The 25,750-nt window shown below is 37.6% G+C and overlaps 1 protein-coding gene across 1 annotated transcript; it reads left to right on the top strand.

Moving 5' to 3' along the window:
- The first annotated feature begins 71 nt into the window (after window positions 1-71).
- Window positions 72-23,321, top strand: SYAP1 (synapse associated protein 1). The gene is made up of 9 exons (XM_067566103.1): window positions 72-367; window positions 5,796-5,914; window positions 9,209-9,275; window positions 10,836-10,909; window positions 11,274-11,413; window positions 15,916-16,061; window positions 19,125-19,183; window positions 20,160-20,307; window positions 21,869-23,321. The coding sequence occupies exons 1-9, from the start codon at window positions 208-210 to the stop codon at window positions 21,994-21,996; spliced, it is 1,041 nt and encodes a 346-aa protein (XP_067422204.1). The 5' UTR covers window positions 72-207; the 3' UTR covers window positions 21,997-23,321.
- Window positions 23,322-25,750: the final 2,429 nt, after the last annotated feature.

Genomic DNA, 25,750 nt, shown 5'->3' with positions numbered 1-25,750 from the left:
CTCTGTCTCCCCTGTGACCTACGGAAGTGACGTAACCCGGAATGGCGGAAGTCAGCCAGATCCGATTTCCGGATACACTTTGTTGTCAATCTCGTCCGTCCGTTGCTGAGTCCGTGGCGCTACCGTTAGCGCCGTTGGGAGCGGCTGCGGGGGGCTGGTAACCGCCGGAGCCCGGCACCGCGAGCGGCCGAGGCCGCCTCCTGCGGGATGCTGCGGGGTCTGGGCAGCTGGTTCGGGCTGGAGCGGGCGGGCGAGGAGCAGCCGCCGCCAGCCCCGCCCGAGGGGGACCCGGCCGTGCGGAGCCAGGAGCAGGTGGAGCTGCGGGTGGATGCGGACCCGCTCCTCAGCCAGGCCCAGGGACTCGGCAGTGAGTGTCCTGCCCGCGGTCGGCAGGGGGACAGCCGCCTCTTCCCCTGGCCCGGCGGGGCTGCTGCTCTGCGGCGACTCCGCGCACGGCCCGGCCCGGCCCGGCCCGGCCCCCCCAACCAGGCTTCATGCCCCACACGCAGGCCCCCGTTCCCCCCAGCTACATTCTTCGAGAGGCCCCCTCCTCCCCCGCATATTGACGGGCTCGTTTAGCACTGACAGCTACCCTCGAGGCCCACTCAGTAAGGTCAGCTGATGGGCGTCTCTTAAAGTGATAGTTGTTGTGCCTAGATAAACTCTAACTAAAGTGGCACAATTCATTAATGTTGATGGGGTAATAGAGAGATAAAGGCCCTTTACACTCAAGTAACTTTTTACTATAAGGAAAGCAGAATAAGCTATACCAGTAAGTCACCTGTTTGCTAGTATAACTGCTCCTGCATGTTAGGAGGATTTTACCAATGTGTCTAATTCAGTTAAAAAACCCCACTGCCCTAACTGAGATAGTTATAAGCAGTACAATACCTGGGTATAGGCCAGGTAAACAGGTGCTTCTTAAAAATCATGTTAATACTTACGCCTTATATAAACTGGGGAGAAGGGGGAGGGGAAATAGTGCCTTTTTTAAAAACTTGATTTTGGCAGAGCAAGTTATAGCATAAATGGGACCCATAACTTGACCTACTAAAATCTAGCTAAAGCTGTTAAACTGGGTCTACAGTGGTATTAAGTGGGATTTCTGTTGAGTTGAGGTGGTTTGTGAAAACATCTTTTTCCTAGACAAGACACCTTAGCATGTGGCGTAGACAGTTTGATATTGTTTAAAGGGGGGAGCCTAGGTTTACAACATGACCAGCAAACAATTTTAAACGTCACACTGTCTATGCTAGCTGCTGAGTGGTGTTTCAAATCATGTCAGCTAACAATTTTAAAAAGTTCCTCTCTTCTCCCACTCCTCCCCCCTGCCGAGTGAAGACAGGACTTAAGGCTCTTCAACCCTTATGGCTTATCTTTCACTTGCCTATGTTTTGCAAATCATGTATGAATTACATTCTGTAATATAGTTGTGGCATAGGTTTATGATATGTACCCAGCTGACATGTATTGTTCTGCATTTAATAAATTTGGACCTCCCCTGTATCTCTCTCATCCTATCCTGGACTTTCAAAACACACCTGTGCAAGCAAGGCCATGTCTACACTAGAGATCTTACAGCAGCATAGTTGTATCAATGCAGTTGTGCAGCTGTAAGACCTCTCATGTAGCTGCTCTGTGCAGACTGGAGAGAGCTCTCCTGTCAACATAATTAAACCACCCCCAAAGAACGGCAGTAGCTATATTGGCAGGAGAAACTTCTGTCAACATAGTACTGTCTATCAATGTAGCTTATGTTGCTCAGGGGCATGTTTTTTCACACCCCTGAGCAACATAAGTTTTACCGATATAAGTGGTAATGTAGATGTAGCCTGAAGTTGGAAGCTGAAAATGGTGTCATTCTGTAGTCTGAGCTCCAAGTTTCAGTATTTCTGATGTCAATAATTTAGTTATTAAAAACAGTGTCAGTAGCATGTATGTGAGGGTGGTGTTCTTAACAATTCTATGATGTTGCTGTGCACTATTCAAGAGACACCACCAAATTTGAAATCTTGGCACAATTCTTTTTAAAAAAAAAAATTTTTTTTAGATACTAACCTTGCCCAAAAGTTCTGCTGGCACATTTCCCTACTTTGTAAAATGTGTTTATTTTCTGCTGTTGCTATGAGAGACTGGCTATATAAACTGCTCTCTGAATAATTGAAATATGTCAATAAAGTGTTTTCTCTAATCTTTCAGTGATAGTGAGCTTTGTTACAAATAATGATAGATAAGTTGTTTTCATCAGACAGAGGTGTGTATAGATTTGATAGTATTCCTTCAAACACTTGTTGTATTCTTCTCAGATGGTGGGAGAAGTGATGTATGCATAGAGAATAATATAGTTTGTGAAGTGCAATGAAATTTTTGCATGAAAAGTTTTGTATGAAAAGTACACCAAACTATGACATTTTGTTTTATTGAACTGACCTCTGAATAAATGAGGCTATAGTCAGATAACATTTGAGAGGTTTGCTTTACTATACCACTCTGACTGGATAAAATACAGAAGGCTCTATTTCCCATTAACTTGGCTGTGATGGGGAAGCATTATCAAAGAGTGGGGTTTTACAGTGTCCTCTGAAACTTTAGAATTCGTGTGATCTTCTTTGAAGCCCCATTGTACAGCCAAACCCCATTTAACAAGAATGATTTGTTCCTCGATTTCGTATGTTTTACTCAGGGCTTTGTGAACTGCATTGTGCCAGCGGAGTGTCGCTGTCTTGGTTGGCTGTTCTGATGTAGCTGGGTCCTAAACCATGGATGGCTTTGAAAATGAAGACTAAGGCTTTGAATTTTCAATGGAAGAAAATTGGTGGCCAGTGGAAGGACAAATATGGGCAGATGTTCTTGTGATGGCCTGTCCTCTTTCGGAAATGGATTATCACATTTTCTAAGACCTGTAGCCTCTCTGCTGCTGCCTTCATACCCAGATTTAGTGAATATAGTTATCCAGTGACCAGATGGCTGGAGGCAAAATTTCCTAGTTAGGTGAAAGTGGAATAAAATCACTGATTCTGTGTACCCTACTCAGCTATTATAAAAAAATCTGAGGATTTGTACTACTTTGACAATTGAAGGGACAGGCATCTTTGATGGACAGGGGACAAGGGTGACCCAGCTAATTCTGGTGAATTCTAGCATCACTTCTGAATTGACCAAAATGAATTTTATTTGATGATCGCTAGGTGTTGATACCTGTTTAATGTTGGTTGTGTCTGTGGCAAAGGAAAAGCTGGGACAGACAGCAGGGTATGAATAACTTGATAAACTGCCCTATTCTGTTTATGCCCTGTGAAGCTTCTGGCACCGGCCACTGTTGGAAGACAGGATACTGGGATAGATGGACTGTTGGTCTAACCCAGTATGGCTGTTCTTATGAGATGTACTGCCGCGTGTTGTCAGTATATTCTTAATAGTGAACTCTGTATTGTCTCATGACCTCTCTAAGCTATCTAATGTTAATATTAAAGATGACAACAGAGATCCACTTAACAGATGAAGGTTTCGGGGAAAAATATAGTTGCATGTTAGCCCTCTCTGGGTTCTGTTGGAGGAATAAATGGAGCCATTGTAATGGTATGCTGTCTGCTCCAGGCGTGTCTACTTATGTAAGTGGATCAGTAGTACATTTTGACAGACTATGTCATCACCTGTGGAGTAATGTTAAAGAGAGAGGACACAATTAGGCTTTTATAACTGCATTGATAGCCGTGGTATGTAAGCATCCTTCCAGGGATGCATAAATGACATGACAATTTACTGTCACATGAGGTTATTTCTACATCCATTATCATGAGGAAAGTCCCATTAGTTCCTATTCACATCACGGTTTGAAGCCTAATTGTAAAGCACCCGGGTGCTGGCAGTTACCATGTGTTGGAGCTTGATTGTCACTGCTTTCTCAGTGGTTTTTCTTAGAAATGGAGGTTAAACATGAGAAAGTGGTTGGAGAGGTCATCTTCACTGAGAGTGATTTTTTGAAGATTGGATGGACTATTTAATTTTTCAGGAGGGTCAGTGGTGTCATTTCTCAGGGCTTGTCTACACTTACCTCCGAGATTTGGCAGCAGTCGACCGGAGTAACACAAGCCACACAAAAATCTTGCATAACTCCCATCGACTTCTCTGCTTCTCTTCTGCACGCCGTCTTCACTGCACTGCGCCACTTGAGAAGGTGGTCTTAATACCTCGATTTCTGGATCGACTGAGCAGGTCTTCACTGACGGCTCAGTCAATCCAGAGAAATCAATCTGATGGTGGCAAATTTGCTGCCGTCAATGAAGACGTAGCCTCAGAAGCAGTTGATGATGTCCATTAGAGCAGACGTTCTTTGCGCAGGGATTTGTTTCACAGTATTCCTAAAAACTGGTTCAGATTCCAGCTCACTCTGCCTGTTCTTCTTAAATTTCTGTGTGAGGGTAAATAAAATAGCCCACTGTTTTGCATATGATAATGAGGATAAGAGTCATCGCTTTTTTAAAAAAGGTATGAAGTTAATATTCATGAAATTCAGGTTATCTTGTAGACCTGAAGTTCTAGAAAGAAAAAAAAGGTTAGGTATTCTTTTTGGCAGAAAGAGTGACAATACCTGAAGTGCCAGTTATTTATGAATGTCAGTAGTTTTTAAAGTTTCAGCTTGACCTTCCTGGGATGATTAAAATGTTTCACATCTCCCTTTTAATGTTATTTGGATTCTAAATCAAATTCTCAATTATTCCTCTTCTGATATGCACCACTAAATTTAGATCTAAAATTACTTCTGCCTAAAATCCTAGTATTATCATAGTGTTAAATTGTGCCCATTTATTCTGATGTATTCAAAAAAGTAAAGAGAGTAGAAACATGTTAGTTTAAACTCCTTTAGAAACAGGAAATACTGTTTGAAAAGAGGAAAAGGGAAAAATTAGTAAGGTAGAATATTATCAAGCTTCAAAAAAGATATTTAATATTGTATTCATTACTTGGTCAGATATTCAACACATCCCTCATCTCACAAAACATTATTGTAAGTTACTTTGCAGATTCAATTCCTTCAAAAGTGCAGAATTCTACTGATTCTTAATTCTCTTGTCAAAGTTCAGCTGACTCTCAGTAAGCTACTTCGTAGTTTGATGTCTGAATATTATTTAAATGTGGTAGTGTCTAGAGCAGTGGTTCTCATACTGGGGGTTGGGACCTCTCAAGGGATTGCGAGATTATTATGGGGTTGGTCGGGAGCTGTCAGCCCCCATACATGCCGTGGCTGCGGCTGTCAGCCCCATGCATGGCTGACAGCCAGAGCCCTTCAGAGCTGTGTGGCTGGAGAGCAGCAGCTGCTGGCCAGGTGGTCTGATGGCAGCACTGCCCCCAGAAGCAGCAGCAGCGCAGAAGTAAGGGTGGCATGTCATGGGGGGGGAAAGTGACATGTGATGGGAGGGGTCGTCACTTTTGGCGTGGGTCACCACAGCCTGAAATATTTTCAAAGGGGTTCCCAGAAAAAATAGTTTGAGAACCCCTGGTCTAGAAACCCAAAGAACATGATGAATGTCTCATTAAATGAAAAGGAGCTTGAGAAGTATAACAGTTTATCAGTAAAAACAAAAAGGGTTTTCACCAAACATACAGTTTCACCCCTAGGGGAAGCCTTCTAGAGTACAAAGAAGCCAGTTTAAGCAATTCTGTTTTAGAGCTTTTGTTAAAAACAAGACTTTCAGACTAGGTGTCTAAAAATGTAGAAGGAGAAAAGAAAACATAACTAGAGAATTGGATATAAAGAAATATTTACAACTCTAATCTCTTCTCATTTGTGAAAGGTTATCTCTTCAATTTTGCAACTGCTGCTACAAAAAAGATATCTGAATCAGTTGCCGAAACAGCACAAAATATAAAGAAGTCCGTAGAAGAAGGGAAAATTGATACTATCATTGATAAGGTATTTTTCTGCATTATGTGAAACTGATCTGAAATGTACTTCTCATATCTGCTTTACTTCAAATGCTATGTGTCAGCATCTGTATAGAGAGTCTAGACTGGAAAAATGGTCTGCCTTAAACAAACCTCCAAAATTGTTTTTTAAAATTGCAGACTTTTAGGGCTGATTTCACATATTTCTTGAATAAATAGTGAAACAAAAATTGATGTATCTGACTGAAGGGTTCATACAGAATGGGCATTTCAAGGAAAACTATTAATATAAATCCCTCACACAAAAATGTAATCAATATAGCAATCTTTACTGTAAGATAGTTAATACATAATAAAAACATTAAAACAATCAAAGCATTACAAGACTGGTTAATTTATATAAATATTACAAAAAATGGTAAAAACATTATTGGACGGTGCTAATAATAAGCAGCTACTCAGTAGTTTGTTTTCTCCTCATTGTTCAATGTGTGGCCCTTGGCCTTATTTACTGCACACAAGCAACTTTAATTCTGGCATTTCCTAACTTTTGAGTGCTGGACTTTGCAACCTTAATACGATTTTAATATAGTTATTATGTGTGCAATTTCCTAGTTTTTTTAATTTTTTTTTTAAAAGCAAATTGAAAAGCAAATTCCATGATGTGACGACATATTGCCATCCACCTGGTGCACCTGCAGGGTTGGAAACTCTAGATCCATCACACAGACCTCTGCCATTTGAGCTAACAGAGTAACTGATGACTTGAAAGTTGCTATTCTTCAACAAAAAAGCTTCAGAAACAGACTTCAGCGAGAAACTGCAGAGCTGGAACTCATATGCAAACTTGACACAATCAGACTGGGTCTGAATAGGGACTTGGAATGGTTATCTCATTAGAAGAAGTAATTGTCACTGTTCACACATTCCCACCTTCTAATCAACGGTTGTGACTAGGCCTCATCTACCTTAACTGAACTGACTTTGTTAGCACTTGCCCTCTGATTGTTATGTTTCTTACCCTTGGATGTATATATATACCTCTTATCTGTGATTTCCACTTCATGCATGCGACGAAGTGGGTTGCAGCCCACAAAAGCTTATGCCAACAGAAATGTGTTAGTCTTTAAGGTGCTACAGGACTCTCGTTGTTTTTGATAGCAATAGTAGGTGTCATCTTCTTTGCATTAAAGGGGGATGAGGTGGGACACTTTTCTAGTGGGATTTACAGACATTTGCTGACTCTAGAGACCTGTTTGGGAATTTAGCTAAGTCACTGGCTTGGTGACCTGATTGTAACCTTGAACTTAGTTGACTGGGAAGAGAGAAGGCAGCTATCCAGCCTGCCTTTTAAATGCCGCTGGGAAATGAGAATCAGAATTAGGTAGATTGTATGGGTCATTGCACAACAAGCCATGACTTCTTTTTAATTCAAAGTACTGTGTGTCTCAGCTTATTTGGAGTTAGAGATGATCATGCCTTCTTCCAAAATCTTCTAGTGAGGTGAAACTTAACCATAAAAACTCATATGGCAAATTCCATCTTCATAGAATCATAGAAAATTAGGGTTGGAAGAGACTTCGGGAGGTCATCTAGTCCAACCCCTGTTCAAAACAGGACCAACCCCAACTAACTCATCCCAGCCAGGGCTTTATCATGCTGGGCCTTAAAAACGTATAAGGATGGAGATTCCACCACCGCCCTAGGTAGCCCATTCCAGTGCTTCACCACCCTCCTAGCAAAAAAGATTTTCCTAATATCCAACCTAGACCTCCCCCATTGCAACTTGAAACCATTCAAATACCACTGATTTCAGTGGGAGTTGAATACACATGAAAGTAGGAATGTGGCCCTGTGCACTGTGTTGGAATCTGAACTAATGTAGTTCTGGCATACATTTGCAATAGTAAATGCTGCAAAAATAGGAAAAACATATCAGAAAGATTATCTGATGTCTCTTTATTAATATCCCAAAAGTAATAACTTCCTTAGAATATTAGCAACACATGACTTCGGTAGCTGGCTTCTTAGGCCTAATATGCCAGTCTCTTGTGAGGATACAGTATAACAGATAATTACATTAATTCACCATTATGACAAAATTTTACATAGAAAATCATTCATAAATTAGTAGATTTTTAAGGCTGAAAGGGTCCACTGTTATCCGCCTGTATAACACTGCTCATAGAATTTCTCCCATTGATGCCTGCATCAAGCCCAAATATTGGTGAATAAGTTAGAACATATCTTTAGAAAGGCATGATTTAAAGACTCCAAGTGATGGAAAATTTACCTCATCCATTGGTTAATAACCTCAGTGTTAAAATTTGCATCTCATTAACAGTTCCATTTTTTCTGACTTCAGTTTCCTCCCATTGGAACTTTTTATGCCTTCTTCTGGTAGACTTAAACAGCTCTCTGGGATTGGATATCTTTTCTCTGTGTTAGTACTTAGTCTGTGATCAAATTGGCTCTTAACCTTCTCTTGCATAAACTAAATAGATTGAACTCTTTAAGTCTTTCATTGTAAGGTTCATTTTGCAGAGCATGACTCATGCTCTTAGCTTTCCTATGAACCTTCTCAATTTTTTTCATTTTTAACATTAGTTTACAATGCAGTAAATTCTCGATTATCCAGATTTAATGCAGGACATTGAATAATTCCTCGATTACTGGAAATTATTAAATGTCACAGAGAGTAGAGGTATGACTCCTTATGAGGTAAGCACTGTTTCACTGTCAGATTCTGGGAGCTGTTTTGGAAACCATACATTTTAAATTTAGTGGCTTGTAAAATCTTAACTGCAACATTGTGTTTGTTGAGTTTTTTTCCATTCATTTAATTTCCTCTCTCTCCTTTTAAAATATGATCTCATGTTCAAGTGTGTGTTTGAATGGGTAATAATTTTTAAAGCAAGTACCTTATTTAAATGTGCAGATATTCAGGGAAGCTATGCATTGTATGTACTTAAATGGATAAGAAAATAATATACTGAATGTGCACAGTACACTGTTAACATCTGAATTAAATTTATTTTTTAATATTGGTAAAATATGTATACCACTTTGGAGGGTCATACACACGAGCGTCAGTTCTTAAAGAGAAAACTGAGTTTTTGGTGCACTTAAGGGATAAGGTCTACAATTATTGTGACCTCTTCTTACTTAGCTAACTTGCAAAAGACTAAGGTCTCACGTATAACTAGAATGTCATGTTGAAGTGAGATTTATTTCAAATTATTTGCTCTCTGAATGTTATTAGACAGCTTTGTAATGTCTTCCCTTTCTTTTAATTCTTTAAATGAAATTACTTTTCTTATAGACAATTATTGGAGACTTTCAGAAGGAACAAGAAAAATTTGTTCAAGAACAGAACACAAAAAAGTCAGGTATTGAATATTTATTGTTAAATATAGGTCTTTTACTAAAGATAACCAACACTTAAATGTCACTAAAGTTTGATGAAAGCGACATAATTCAGCTCAGCCTCAGTAGATATTAAACCTACTCCTCGTGACAAAAATGGTGGCCCATGGAAATTCTGTATAATGCACAATAGTTGTCTATCAGGATTTCTAGTAAGTGCATTTTTGGGAAGAGAGAATGGCTCACTAGTTGAAATTTAGCTAAAACAAGTTAACCATACAGCTAATCCAGCATTTTCTACTAAATTCAGCAAGCATATTTAACTAAAATAACTGAAAATCAGTGGGACTGATCTCTTGTGACTTATTTTGAATCTTAGATTTGTTATATTTTGCGGGAAGGCAGGAGTTCTGGTTGCCTGTCACTTGGGCTCTCTGTTAGCAGTGTAACATGTTGATAGATAGAATGAAGAACCTAAGGTGTGGGTGCCACTCTAGCATTTCATTAGTTTCTCTTGGGATTGTGCTGTACGTATAGTGCAAGGGATAATTACTTTAGCTTAGGTTTGTAATTATATGATGTAAATCCTGCTTGGGTTACCCATTGATGTTCCATTACATAAGAATGGCCATAGCAGGTCAGACTAGTTGCTCTCTACCTTTCCAGACTGCTGTACCCCTTTCAGGAGACTGATTTGTTTTGTATACCCCAAGTTTCACCTCACTTAAAAACTACTTGCTTACAAAATCAGACATAAAAATACCAAAGTGTAACAGCACACTATTACTGAAAAATTGCTTACTTTCTTATTTTTACCATATAATTATAAAATAAATCAATTGGAATATAAATATTGTACTTACATTTCAGTGTGTAGTATATAGAGCAGTATAAACAAGTCATTGTCTGTATGAAATTTTAGTCTGTACTGACTTTGCTAGTGCTTTTTATGTAGCCTGTTGTAAAATGATGCAAATGTCTAGATGAGTTGGTGTGCCTCCGGAAGACTTCTGTGTACCTCCAGGGTGCACGTACCCCTCTTTGAGAACCATTGGATCAGACCAATGATTCATCTAGCCCAGTATCCTATCTTCTAACAGTGGCCAAGATCAGATGCTTCAGAGGGAATGAAAATAACAGGGTAATTATCAAGTGATCCATCCCCTGTTGTCCAGTCACAGCTTCTGTCAGTCAGAAATTTAGAGACACCCGGAATATGGTTAGAACATTTTGGAAAAGTAATAAACTGTTGATTAAAAAATGACTAAATAATTCTTGCTGAATTTTTTTCTATTTTTGACCAGCTCTAGTAAGCAAAGACCCATTCCCATAGCTCATCTGCTTTACCTTGAGATCAGTTGTAAAGAAAAATTAAACTAATTTACTCAAGTAAGCACTGTTCTGAAACAATTTGTTTCAGAGGTGTCCTGCTTCCATTTAGTTTTTCAACTCGGTGACTGAAACTCAGGAAAGCCAAAGGCTCAGCTTTCTTTCTGGCGTTGTGCGTTGTTGTGTCTTCTTATAAGTATTTTTGTATTTAAATATAATAAAACTTGAATTATTTTCCTTCTCTTTAATAATAGAAGCAGCAATGCCTCCTTGGGTAGATAGCAATGAAGAAGAAACAATTCAACAACAAATTTTGGCCTTATCAGCAGTAAGTTTCTTGTTTGTTATTAAAACTGTCTTTTGTTTAAAAATGCACTTTCAATAACTTAATCTCTTATAAAAAAAAATTAGAGTACATTGCTGATATGCATCCAAGATTTAAATACAGCACGGTGTTTGTCTGGTTACTAATTGCATTTCGAAGTTGATATGACTATGCCTGAAGCAACTTCTGGGCCAAAACAGAGAGAAAAAAATGTATCCTCCTATGTATACTTTTATCTTTAATAGAAAGTTACACAGCTGGGACACTAAAGAAATATGTAGGGAGTGATATGTGTTACTGGTCTTGTACGTGAAACAGTATATGGTTCCTTTGATGTCAGTTAATAACTGTAGTATGTTCTTCAAAGGACAAGCGAAACTTTCTGCGCGACCCCCCGGCAGGTGTTCAGTTTAACTTTGACTTTGATCAGATGTACCCCGTTGCTATGGTAATGCTACAGGAAGATGAGCTTCTGAACAGGATGAGATTTGATCTCGTCCCTAAACAGTAAGCAATTTCTGATGATATTTGTGTACTATCACACTTTTAATTTGTTTTTTAATTTATAATCTTAATTTCCCTAAATTACTCATCCTCCCTCTCCATCTTCCCTCATCTTTCCCTTTTTATTCCCTCTACTGCACCTGTTGTGTTTAATAAATACAAGTTATACACAGCTTATCTTGCATACATGGAATTTTGTGAACGAAATGTAAGCATGCATTATATGTTGGTCCATAAATAAGGAATACTTGTCTTATAAACTTTTAAAAAATCTAGTCAATACTATTCCTATTTTTCCCAAGATATTTTTAATTGTAGCCATTTCTTTAATGTAGTAGGTGCTTAAATTGAAGAGGTAGACTTCTCCACTTGAAGTTTTCATCTCTGGATTTTATCATTTTAGACTGTTACTCATTACTTGAGTGTAAAATTTGAATTGTTGAAAACTTTTTTCTTGGAGAATAAAAAACACTCATGGAATTGTAGATTGTCATAAACAAGTTGTTAAGATGTTCTCTTTTTTCTTGATTTATTAGAGGCTTAGGCTGTTGACTTTCCTTTGTTCTGACTTATTTCCACACAGGTGAGAAAGCTTGGCAAAGACCCTTCAAAGTACAATTGGTCAAGATTCTCCTTCTGATTCAGATATATAGCTCTCATTCCATGTGTTGTTTTTGTCTTGTCTTCTGTTTGGTTGGTTTTGGTTTTTAACAACCAGCATTGTTTTACACTTTGTTTGCTTGGAACCAGACAGAATGTGAAGTACTTCTTTCTCTCAACTTAAGCACCATCTTTTTCTGGTTAGACCTGATTCAGGTTCTACAACAACTACTTCTATTCAATTTATCACTTTGATTATGACTTTTCAGTTTTCATGAAAATAGCAAAAGCCAGAAATTCATTTTATAGAAAGATTTGTTATAACAGATTATGGACACTTTTCTTGTTGTTCTTGTGCTTTTTTTTAGCTTGAATTGTTTATAATTACACACACATACATACAAAGTACATTAAAATAACATTATTAAGGTTGTAAAGACAAGCATTCAAAAGTTAGGAAATGCCAGAATTAAAGTTACCTGTGCAACTTTCATTTAGCCCCCTTGTACGTATTCATTTATGATAGTTTGTGATTGTGAAATTAAAGACTTATCTTTTTTTCCCCACAAGATCCCAGCCTCATTCAATGCACAGGATGAGCAATGCTCAATTAATGAACTGTTAGCTATTCATTATTTTACTTTCTCATTGTCCTCTTCAGTGTGCGGCCTTCTGCTTTATTTATTGCACACTATTCAAACCCTGTTCTGAAGACAGAATGATTAATTTCCTCATGGGCTTCTCTGTGGCACTCATCACTATGGTATCAGAATGCTTCACAAACATTAGTTAATTTATTTGCACTATACCCATATGAGGTTAGTGGCTGTTATCCCCATTTTACAGATGAGGAACTGAGGCACAGTGATAAAGATAAAAATATCCATTAATTCTGGGTACCCAATTTGAGACACCTAGAACCTAATTTTTCAGAATACTTAGTACTGAATATGTTCAAATCACAGCTCCCACTGACTTAAGTTGCAGCTGTGAGTGCTCAGCTTTTTGATGGAGGCAGGGATAGAATCCAGTTCTTCAGGGCAGCATTCAACTTCCCAAAGTGTCAGACCATCCTTTATCTTCCTGCAGTTCCCTGCCTCATTTACTGCATACCTTCCAACTTTTGGAGCAAATGAGGCAGGAGTCCTCAGACAACAGTCTTCTTCACTACACAATTTAAGTTAATCCACACAGCACCATCCATCCTGTCCACTGACTGATGCAAGGTTCCAGGAGGGGTGGGGAAAATAGTATCATGCTTTATACTCACAAGGAGGGACAAATTAAGGTTTTACAAACAACTTTAATTCTGGCATTTCCTAACTTTTGAGTGCTTGTTTTAGCATTATTTATGCTCTTTTAACATGGGGGTGGGTTGTTGCGTGTAATTTCCTAGTTTTTATAAAAGCAAACTGGAAAAATAGAAATAGCATCATATTGACATCCAAATGATTCTTCAGCAGGATTGGAACCTTTAGCTCTGTCACACAGACCACTTGAGCTAACAAAGTAACTAATAGCAGTAGTAGGTTGTCTTCCTCTATGCAAACCAGCACTATATGGAGATGAGACACTTTGCCAGTGGGTTTCACAGCTATTTGCTGAGTGCAGAAGAATAGCAAGACTCAAGAATCTTGGATTTCATTCCAGGAGGAATGAAGGAGGGAATGTTCTCTAGCTGTTACAGACTCTTTGGCCTGTTTTCCCTGAAGCTCAACCACTTCTGCCCCATCCCTTCCAACTTGTTCCAGTCCTGTCTCTTCTCCGCCCCAGCTCCTTATTCCAGCATCAACCTCAGGCATTTCATCCTGGTCCTGAACTTGCCCAGCCAGTCTCCCACTGGGTACTCTGCATCTGAGTCTCAGTCTTCTTGCCTAGCCCAGTTCCCACCCAGTTCTCAGGTTCCTTATCCAATTCCAATCCCTCTCTTCCCCCACGCAACACAAAAATCCTCTAGCTCCTTGTCCAGTGCACCCCAGCTCCTCGTCAGATCTGTCCTCCATCTCCATGTTCTCCCACACCATACTGGTTTCCAGTCCTAATCTCCTTGCCCAGCCAGTCTCAGTTTCGCCATCTTCTCTTCTAATCTCAATCCCCCATTTACATCTCTCTATCCAATTCCCAGTCTCCTTGCCTAACCAGCTATCTCCTCCCCTCCCCAGCTCACCCTACCCTACCCTACCCTGTCTGGCTCTTGTCCCCTCTGCATTCAAGTCAGGCACCATCCTCTTGAATGCTGCCAGTGGTGGGTCTTTGAGACACAGGAGAGAGAGTCTCACTGCTATCTATTCTGGTGGTTGGCATGCAGCAGCCAGAGCTACAATTTCAGGGAAAGTCCAGCCAAACCCTTGTATCCCTGGGCTGGAATATACTGAGCTGCTGTGTGGGGGAGAGCACATGTGCAGTCTGGTTGCACATAGGAGCTGTGAGGGGCTGGAGCATGCTCAATGCAGACGGAGTCTTCGGAGACTTTAGCTGTGAAGCTCTACCAAGCTTCTACTTATGTGCAAATTGAGATTTTTTTCAGAGGTTTGTAACTTGTCCAAATTTGAATGGACTTTCCCAGGACCAGCTAACAGCACATCCCTGACACAAAGGTCATCCCCTACCATATTTCAAGTCCCTGCAGCAAAGCATAGGGGACACTACAGCTTCTCAATGAAACAGTTGTAAAGTTTTTTTTAACATTCCAAAAAGTATTTTTCTCTAAGCCCATTCTAAGAAATGGGTGAACCATTTTGTTTGAAACTTTCCCAAAAAATTCAGCCTGAGGCTCACATCCAGCATGGAAATTTCAGTCAAAACAGTTAACGTTTGGCAAAGTTATAAGCAACTTAAACAGGGTCTTATAATGGGAAGTGTTGGACAATTTTATAACTTGTGTATTAACTTTCTGCCAGCTCTGCCTATAATAGATAAACATTGGGCTGGGCTATGTGACATGATAAATTTTGCCCACTGGAGTTTTATTTCTCTCTTTAAAGGAACATCTCATGTAGAACACTTTGCCTACTACTGTGTTACATCCAAATCATACTGGCATTTGGTATCAGAGGAGCACAATCTTGCAAGTGCTTACTTTTTATGAGAGGTCCCATTGACTTTAGTAATGTGTGTAGGATTGGATCTTTAGTTAAGGACTGCTTTACTGAGCTGATGCAAACAGGGCACAGAAAATATCGCATGTTGCAGCTATGTTAGTTGCAATGAAAGCAGACTCTCAAAACAGTTTGAAATTTTGTAATATAAATTCAACAAGCAAGAAAAAATGCAAGACACCATTTCTGTTGGTGCAATACCTATAAGGGAGCAGTGCACATGAGGAGCAAATAGTTCTCCTTTTATCCTAGATCTACTGCTCTCCACAAAGCTAGTAGAGCTCTGGTCCCACTAGTAGCCCAGACCGGACAAAATGGTTATAGCTTATCAAAGGGAATGAGACTTTGGAGACAGGAGCTAAGCCAAGACTAGAGGTGGGTTCATGTTTTTTCTAGGACTCGTTAGCATGGACTTTCCTAGATAATGATGTACATCAGCTTGTTTATTATGCTAATCTTTTTTCCCCTAGGAAAATATGCTGTTAAACTGGAGTTAAGTGGTAAATATGTAACAATAACTTAAGAGGGAGAAAACTATTTTGGTGGTGGGTTTTTAAACTGTGTCCATATGTTAGTGAATTCAAAGCTAAAGTTACACTTCAGAGTACTCCAGACACTTGAGAAGGTGAAAACAAAGAGCTCTTCTCTCACCCAGTAAGCTGTGACTGTAGCTTTCACTGCAATAGCTTTAACTTTGTCTCGCTATTTTTTCTATCTAATTTGTGACTAACTTTAAACTTTCCACAAACCAAATGTTGTCATTAGAGCTACGTAGTTATCAGAACCTGTATTTGTGTTTCTCTTCAGTGTAAAGGAGGAGGTGTTTTGGAGAAATTATTTCTACCGGATCTCCCTAATTAAACAGTCTGCACAGCTCACTGCACTGGCTGCTCAACAGCAAGTTGTAGGAAAGGAGGAGCACAATGGCAGGAAAGAGGATATACAGCTGACAGGTACAGAAAGTATTTGTTTTGAATAACCAGCTTACTGTGAGCAATATAACCGCTATCTGTCACACATTTTAGTGTCTTTAATGCATCAGATGACCTATACATTTGTTATACAACTTATTTGTACCATATAGAAAAGACTTCTTGAAAAGATGTCATTTCAAAAACAGGTCCCTCTTAAAAAACAAACAAAAAACCCCTCTCTAAGTTTATCCGATCTACTGATTTACTATAAATATTGCCCTTTTTTGTTATCTATAATTAAAGAAAGGTTGTGTTCATCCAAGGAGTGCAGTAGTTGTAGAATTTGATTCAGGTATAAATACATCATGAAATGTGCTCAGTTTAAAAAAAAAAAAAAAGGTAGTTTGAGGTATTACTACACATTCCACTGAGTTCTCCTGTTAAATTTAGGGTTTTATCAACATATTTTTCTATTTTTAATTGGTTCTGCTCAAGTTTGAAAGAACTACAGAAACACACACTCTTTTTTTCCAAACTTTTCATTGATAGTAATCTTAGCTGTAACAATCAGATGTTTTTTAAAATATCAATCAAGTGTTGTTGTTTTTTAAATTGGCAGGATCCCTTTTAATAGTTTTTTTCCAGGAAATACTTTGTCAGTTTTTGTTTTCAGACTAATTGATTAAGATGTTAAATTTATCTTCAGCTTTGTTTTTGGGGAAAAAAATCTGTTTTGAATGTTGCATTCAGTTGTTTATTTACACTTCCAATATAGGTGCTGATTTTTCTATATATGGTTAGTATCCTTTAAAAAAAAGCTACCCTTGACCCCACCTTCCTTTCCAATGACTGTCTCATCATCTTCTCCCATTCACCTCTAAATTCACTGAGTGCACCACCTACAACCATTGCATGAAATTCAACTCATCCATCTCCAACCTTTAATTTCTTCTAATCTGTTTTCCACCCTCACCTCTTAGCTGAAAGTGTTTTCACCCTAGTCTCTGATGCCTTCTTGGCCAGTTTTCAGGGTCCCTACGTCATACACATCCTCCTTAACCTTTGGACTTCTTTTTTAAATAATTGATGATGGCTTCCTCCTTGAAACTTTTGGATTTCACAGCTCTGTTCTTCTCTCAGCTCTGTGACCACTTCTTCAGTGTCTCTTTCAGTCCTCCTCATCTCTTCCACTTTTCGTGGTGGGCCTCAAGGATTTGTCCTTAGCTTCCTCTTCTCATCCCTCTACGCTCACTCTCAATGTAATCTCATCTTCTCAAATGGCTTCAATTACCATATCTTTGCCAATGACTCATGAATCTGTCTTCAATACAGACCTGTCTCCCTCCATCCAGTTATGTATCTCTGCGTGACTCTGGATGTCTTGTCATCAATTTAAATTTAGCATGCCCAAAACTTGGTACCACTTTCCTCCCTAATTCTTTGATTCTCCATTACTGACAACATCACTATCCATCCAGTTAACAGTGCTTGTAAACTGGGTGGTGTTATTGACTCTACCTGCCCTTTAGACCTACACATCCAGGCCATGACCAGATCTTAGGGACTCTTCATCTCCCATCTTGACTCCCTTCAGGTCCATTCAAATGCAGTTGCTAAGATCATCTTCCTGGTTGATCTCTTTGAACATGTCGCTTCATTAATTCTATCACCTCAGTATCAAGTGATTCTTGTCTTTACCTTTTAACACTCTTTACATCTAAGCCCCTCCCTGCTTACCTCCTCTATGTCTTATTACATTGCTTCTCTATTCCACCAACAACTTTCATTACCGGTTTATCTGTTTCTCCCATAAAAAATTTTGTGCATTCTTCCACACTGCCTTTTATGTATGGCATACCCTGTGGAGCTAGTTTGTGAAGCCACTGTATTCCTTCATATCCATCCTCAAGACTCCCTTCTGCCATGATGTCTGAGAGACGCTGCCAACTGCTAACAGCTGGGAAGATAGTCTGATAGAAGCTTCCAACATTTTTTTTGTTTTTTTCAGTTTATAATTTTAGTTTAAAAAAGTCTCAAACATCTACTTATGCACCTCGCTGGCCTCTATAAATGCGCATGCTTAGTGCTGTTTCCCTTGTGCTCTTTCATTTTCCTTCTGATGGTTCAGTATATTGCCCTGTTACATTTTGTCTTAAATTATATTATGAGCTCTTTGGGGCAGAGATTGTCTTTTGTTCTGTGTGTCTTTATATTTCCTAGCACTGTAGATGCTACTATAATACTGGTACTGACTTCTTAACTTCTACATCGTGTAAAAATTTGGATTTTTAAAAAGTTTCCCCAGTTCAGCAAAATGTAAGCTGTTCCATAGCTTTTCTCATACATGGAATGTGTGGTTGTTGGATTCCACTTCTCATGTTACTACTGAAAGTCATGTTTAATTTTTGTTTCTACATCCTGCTACTTCATAAAGCTAGTTTCAGCAACTGAGTAGTCACTGCTAATGTTATGGCTAATTAACTGGGAATTGAAATGAAAGAAATAATTCTGACATTAACAAATTTACACAATTAAGATACTTTTAGATTGTAAGCTCTTTAGTGCAGTGTGTGGATCATCTTATTTATTTGTATAGTGCCTAACACAGTGAGGACCCAGTCTTGATTGGAACTTCAGAGCATGCAGTAGAAATAGCAGTTGCTGATTTAAAATCTGCAAAAGTACTCAGAAAGGGAGAGTTTGGATCTTATTTTCTATTTGACATTGTGAGGGAGACCCCCAGCCTGGAAGTCTCACCCAGATACTGATCTCTTTAGTTGGATTATTTATTGGTATGGGGTTTTTTCACTTCTACTTAGCCAATGTTTCCTTAGTCCGAAATATTAAGGGTACAACTGCTTATAGAATTTTATCTTCTATTTCATTTAAAAAATAGAATCAATGTAGAAAAAACATTCTCTGGTTAATTCATTCTTATTTTTTAAATATTTCACTCATAACTGAACTTAACCTTTAAATATAATGTGTCCCCTAAAGTAGGAAATTTCTTTGCATAGTTAATACTTATGCAGTTTAAATTAGCTCTGAAGATATTTAATTATAATAAAATATATCAAATTTATGTTTTTTTCCTCTTCCTAGAAACAGTGCGACCCAAAACACCACCTGTGACAATTAAATCTCAGCTAAAACCTCAAGAGGTAACAATGATTGTATACTACACCTAAATTTCAATTTATCAAATTTACGTTTAATGCACGATGGTGCAGATTTTGAATTCAAAGTTTTTTGTTATATTTAGAGAAAACAGGTTTGCTTCATAATAAAATATTTATCAGTACAACATTGATACTTCTGGAGACTTATACTCAGACTTAACAGTGTAGACATTCTAACTATGCATTGTCATTATGACACTATTTTATTATGACAGTGAAAACAAATTTGCTTGCCACTGAAGAAATCATAAATTTGGAGAGCTAAAGACATTATTCTTAATCTTGGATTGCATTATTGATGCCAGGGAACTCTTTCACACAGAGATGGAGACATAAATTTACTCAGCAGAAATAATATTTAATATACCATTGATAATTCTTGTTTTAAATATAGATGAATGGTTATGCAGGTATTGTCATCTATCTTCATACTGTAGACTTATTTTACAGATGAATCTCCAGAAAGTTCAGTGTTTAATATCTATTTTAGCAGTACTGCTACAGCTTTTTCTGTATTGTCGTACAGAACATTATAGAAGTGAGACCAATGAATTCTATCCACTATTAACTATAACCAGGGGAAAGGTTTCCAGAGATCAATCCTACTGTACCTCTCATCCTCTTATAGCCAGTTTTTAATTTTGTAACTGCCTCCACAAATAATATAAACATTCCTACTACTACTGAACTACTTTAATTTTTTTACTGTTTTTGGAGATTACTAAACTGAATTACAATTCTTAGTAGAAAAATAAAGAAACATAGAATGGAAAGTAGTTACTTTTTCAAAATATATATCAAATTTATTTTTTTCTGTTCAGAAATGTTTGGTAATTGACAAAATAGATTTTTTTCATTTGTATTTGACTATATTAAGGTATAAAAAAGAAGTTCACACAGACTAATTATTGTCAAGTGTGTTTTACTGTCTGATTTATCAAAATCTGCCTTATTCAAGGATGAAGAGGAGATTTCTACTAGTCCAGGTGTATCAGAATTTGTTAGTGATGCATTTGATGCATGTAATCTGAATCAGGAAGACCTACGGAAGGAAATGGAACAACTGGTGCTTGACAAAAAGGAAAAGGAGATCTCCATAGTAGAAGGTAAAACAAAAATTAAAGCTAATAAAGTAAATATATTTTTTATACATTTGGTTACATTAATTCTAAGCAATTTAAAAAAACTATTGAAGGTTACTGAATTCCAGAAAATGGTAGTAAGGATTTGCTAGACTTAAAATAACAGAATAATTTGACTGAGCCTTGTAATAGTCTGTTCTGACAAAGGGAGTAACTTTTTGATAGGCAAGTCAAAAAATCATCATAGCACTGTAGTAATTGGTAGAAAAGTACATGTTTTGCCTGACCATTTTTCAGGGATGACTTAACTTCATTTCTGGAATGCTTCACTGTAGAAAGGAACTGTTCACTATTAAGACATTCAAACAGTCTTTTCATGGAATACTAGCTACAAAAATAAATGTTCTGAAGAAACAAACCACTTTAGAGCAGTTCGGCTATGAAAAAATGACTGAAAATAACAGAGAATTCTCATTTTTTCTTAATTTCTATCTCAGGAGCTTGTATATACCACAATAAACTAATCTGCCATATTTTACATAATCACTTTTTAGAGTAGAATTGCAGTCTAAGTGTTCAGGTGTTGTGAACTTCAGTTTTCTGAAATCACTGTTACTTGCAAGATGTTGCAAACCCAAATTTTACTTATCTTCCAAAATAGTTTGTAGCTTTAACCTTAAAATTCCACTTGTATGCATTATCCTGAATTGATTGAAATTCTTGCTGAGTGGTTTTAATAAAGCTGTCAATATATAGTATATTTAGTAGAAATGTTAACTCACCATACTGAATGAGACTATGGAATTACCTGCTAAAATATCCAGACTCCAATATTGGCCAATACCCAGTACTTTAAACGCCAGCCTCTACTCAAATTTTTTCCTCATTATTGACCTAATCAGTTTGAAGAGAGGTTACCAGCACATGAATGACTTCTGACTCCACTTTTGCACTGAAGTATGGAAGTTGATTACTGTTATCCCTTGTTATATTAGCTTGCCTATCTACATATGTTAATGGAAATAAAATTGTTCATCCCTTTTTAAATTACCCATAATAATATAGGATTTTGATCTTTGAGACCAATGAATTCCACAAGCTGGTGACATTTGATAATTGATAATTGTTATTTATAAAGGTATGTAGTATTTTTCATAGCATAGCTCTTTTTCTTTCTTTTTTATAAGAAAAAGTGGGGAGGTGTTAGAGCAGAGAGGAAGGCTTGAAATTCACACTGTTTATAGACAGTTTGAAAAGTCAATTTATCTTTGGTTACAGCTAGACATTTTGGGGTTATACTGAGATGGAGAAAACATCAAATTTAATTTGTACTTATCCATTGTTGTTGTTTATTACATTCCATTGTTATTACATTAGTGTTATTAGTATTTTATAACAACATATTCTGGGGTTACCCCTCTGTATATTACTTTTTCCTTCACAGTTGCTCCAAAGATGAAACTTCTGAGCTTCCAGAACTCTGGAATGCAAGGGAGGTAGCCTCAATGAAAATTAATCTAGTTATATATAAACAACATTCTGTACTGCCAAACTGGATATTACGTATAATTTCTCTTCCTTGTAGAAGAGGCTGCTGATTGGGAAAAGGAGCTACAGCAAGAGCTTCAAGAGTATGAAGTGGTGACAGAATCAGAAAAACGGGATGATAACTGGGATAAAGAAATAGAGGAAATGCTGCAGGAAGAAAATTAACCATTTCCTGAAATCACTGCAACCCATAAACACTTTCTGAAAACTGACATGAATTTCTGTTTTCATACTTGCTTCCAAAATATCTTCAAGAGACATACAAGAACTTAAAATCATTAAAATTCCATCTAAGGATACAGCCAGCATTGCTGTTCTTTGTATGAAAAGTTTATGAATGTGATCACTTCTTAAAATACGATTGCAGGTGATATGTAATAATCAAAAGTAATAACATTGTCATATGAAATTACTGGTATTTTATTTTAATATGTTTAGTTTTATTTTTCTTTAGCAGGCCAAAAAGTACTACTAGGATGTACTAGGTTATTTGTAAATCTAAGAAAATCTCAAGTTTTAGGCTACAGTTTTCTGTGGTGAGGAAAATATGGGATGTTGTGACTAACTTTATTCATGCAAGTAACTATATTTCATTATGTTTGATTCCTAATCCCTGTATATGTATCTGTGTACCATTTATTAAGATACTGTAACTGTTAGCTTTCATTTATATTTAACTTCCTAAGAGCATATGGTGCCAAAGAATTTACAGGAAATATTATGAGAATAACTTGCTGATGTCAATTCGTTTTTTTAAAAACATTTACAAATCCAGACTCCAAAAGAAGCACTGATTTATACTGATAGGGTTTAGGTGACAAACACTTAAATGGTTAAATAAGAAGATAATTCTTACTTTTCTTGATCTAACATGCTGTTTCTTTAAACCATCATGTTACAGTATCTCCTTTCCCCACAGACAGAAATGGTTTAATAGTATTTTGTTTTCAATAGATAACTAAATTTCCTGTCTCTGAGAGAATTTCATAGAGCTTTAAAAAAGAAGAAATTAATTCTGCTGTCTAGATGAAAGCAAATTAAATATTTCTACTTTTTCTTTAAATGGTGAACTTAAATATGTAGACAAGTATTGTCTTGGTTTGGACATCTTTATTAAATATTGTAGATATTTATAAAATTTACTGGTTTTGAGCATGAGTAATGGAATATGACTAACCATGGCTGGATATTTCAGACCTTCTGCAGATTTCCAAAATGTACATTTCTTTCAGGGGTTCTAATTATTAAATGTATTCTACAAGAAAGTAGTTTCTTTTTAAGAACTGAGGTTCCAAGTTCTTTCCCATCATTAGGCACTTGTGTGTCAATTATGATTTCTATCTTAAACCCAATATCCAGTTTACAAAAATAATAATTTAATATGCAGTTTGCTGGCTATTTGGAAAGCAACTGTTGTACAGCATGCCTTGTCATTTGAAATGTAGTGTTATGCTGACTTTTTTAAACTTTGATGCCATGACTAACTGACATTCTCCCTGTTAGCTTACATTTTGTCATTAAGTTGTAAATTTTTTTAAGTCTCCTTTTAATGCAAACCATAACACTGAGGTCTCTTATTTAATACAGCAGTTGATTTTTTTTCATGGTTGTGGATACATAACGACAGGCTCATGAATGGTAACAGCTGTTTCTTTGAGAATGCAGCATTCCCACATTGGAGATTGAGACTAGACTATCAACCCACTACTAATGAGGACTTGGCCTGGGCTCATTCTGTTAAGATTCTGCTGCTGATGTCAGAATGCTGGGCTCAGACTGACATTATTTTTTGATTGATGGGATCTCCTTAGCACTGTCTTCCCAGGTGATCCCACAGATTGTAGAGGAGACATGGTGTCCCATGTTTTCCTTTCCCTCCATTATGAAGGTCTGACTTATATGGAGCACTTGGCAGCTCCCCCTGAAGATACTTCTCTTAATGGGAGGTAAGTTGACCGTGGAAATCTAGTTTTGGGAAATGGGGAGTTTTTTGTGATGCAGAGATGGAGTGGAGTAGATCAGGGCTTGGGTTTGCAAAGTGATAAATAGCAGATGCAGAATGAAATCCAACTTGAGGGAAATTGTTGATACTGGACACTTAGTGATCAGTGTGAATACCAGTGTGACACGGTATGCCCAATTTGCAGATCAATAGGGTTTGATGTGCAAGGTTTTCTATAGATATGTTAGTTGAATACAAAGCGTAAAATTAACAGTATATCATACTCACTAAGCCTGGAGAGCTAAGCAGTTACTCAGAAGACTGTATACAGGAACGGCTTTCTTCAGGGGCCCCGCCAGGGAATCAGTGGCCTCTGGTCTGACCGGCAGCACCTCTCACAGAGTCAGGTGTTGATGGAGCGTACCCCTTTGTCTAAGTAGTGACTTCTTATATCCTTCCATAAACAGCCTTCACCTAATTACCTCTCTATTCATTATCATATATGCTAATTACCTACATTGGGTTTTCACCCTTGACTACATTCCATTCTCACCATGATGATTGGGATCCTCAAAACAACTTCTGGTGAGAGGAAGGATGGTGTAAAAATATGGCCCTTGGCAATGAAAAGGTATACCCCCAGATGTTCAAGGATAACTTGTTCTCATCACCATTATCTATGTGCAGCTGCAAGCATACATGTTGTATATTTTGTCTTATGTGCCGTGGTATGCAGAAACTGGGACATCTGCAAGGTTACTCAGTAGTCCTATTCATCTCTGCCACCTGGAAGATGTCATGCTACAGGGGTCAGAATAGCCAAGCAAGCAACTAAAGCTATGCTGTGTGACAGTGGTCAGGCAACTCAGATTGCACTGGGCCTCCAACAGAAATCAGAAAATGCAAGTGGCTTAAAAGGAGAAGTAGAGGGACATGGATGGAAGATGGTCAAAATTTCATGAAGCACTTTTTAAAAAATTGTTTAACTCTTCTATCAGATTTCTAATATTTTATTTACATATACAGTTAATATAATTTCATTACAGTTCATATTCTTGTCTCTGAAGGTAAAAAATGTTACATATAGCTTTACAAAGCGGTACAAAAATAGGTGAACCATACTGATGCATGGGAATACAACATAAGAACGGCCACACTGGGTCAAACCAATGGTCCATCTAGCCCAGTATCCTGTCTTCTGACAGTGGCTAATGCCAGGTGCTTCAGAGAGAATGAACAGAATAGGTAATCATAAAGTGATCCATCCCCTGTCATCCATTGCCAGCTTCTAGCAAAGAGAGGCTAGGGATACTTCAGACCATCGTTATGCATTTAAAATGAACAAATAAAATGCCATCATAAAGCTGCATTTTCATAGATTCAAACAAAAAAATTGCATAAAAGGAGAAATGTGATTGCAAAATATAAGGTTCTGTTCCTTCAAACATGTATGTGAGTTGAGCTGGGTGAAATTTTTTCAGCAAATAGAAATTTTGCCAAAAATGTTTCAGGACTGGGAAACTATTCACAAATGTGGGTTGAATTCAGCAAATCATTGTGGCTGAAGAAAAACTAAGTTACAAGAATATGACTGAAATATTATTTTACTCACTTTATATCACAGTAAGTACTCTTACTGAGTTCAATAGGATTATGCACATGCATAAGTATTCTCAGGACTGGGGCCTAAATTTGTAAAATGTTACTAATAACACAGATTAAAGTTATTTAAAAAATAAGAAAGACAATGGCCTTTTAAATACAAAGAACAGCATTAACATAACAGACTTGCTAGAAGAAAAAACTGCCCTAGAAGGGTGAATTACAAAGCTAAAATGAAAACTGAGTTGAGCCCAGAAATACAGTATATACTGGATGCATTTACTAACCAGGCTGTAATGTAAGCAGGGCCCAGCATATTCCAAAATTCTGGAATCACTCTTTGTTGCAGAATTGTGCCAGAATCTAATCATTCAC

This window comes from Emydura macquarii, unplaced genomic scaffold (assembly GCF_026122565.2).
Source record: "Emydura macquarii macquarii isolate MOO-44397 ecotype Brisbane River unplaced genomic scaffold, CSIRO-AGI_Emac_v2 contig_2734, whole genome shotgun sequence".
NCBI classification, from domain to species: Eukaryota; Metazoa; Chordata; order Testudines; family Chelidae; genus Emydura; species Emydura macquarii.
Note: the sequence above shows the minus strand (reverse complement) of the source record. Positions and strands in the feature narration are given on the sequence as shown.

Bases quoted from the DNA above. Each gene is read 5' to 3' on its own strand.
- SYAP1 (XM_067566103.1), top strand. From the start codon at position 208: ATGCTGCGGGGTCTGGGCAGCTGGTTCGGGCTGGAGCGGGCGGGCGAG. The intron at 5,915-9,208 runs GTATTTTTCTGC...CTTTTCTTATAG, and splicing joins TTGATACTATCATTGATAAG to ACAATTATTGGAGACTTTCA. The intron at 19,184-20,159 runs GTAACAATGATT...GCCTTATTCAAG, and splicing joins CTCAGCTAAAACCTCAAGAG to GATGAAGAGGAGATTTCTAC.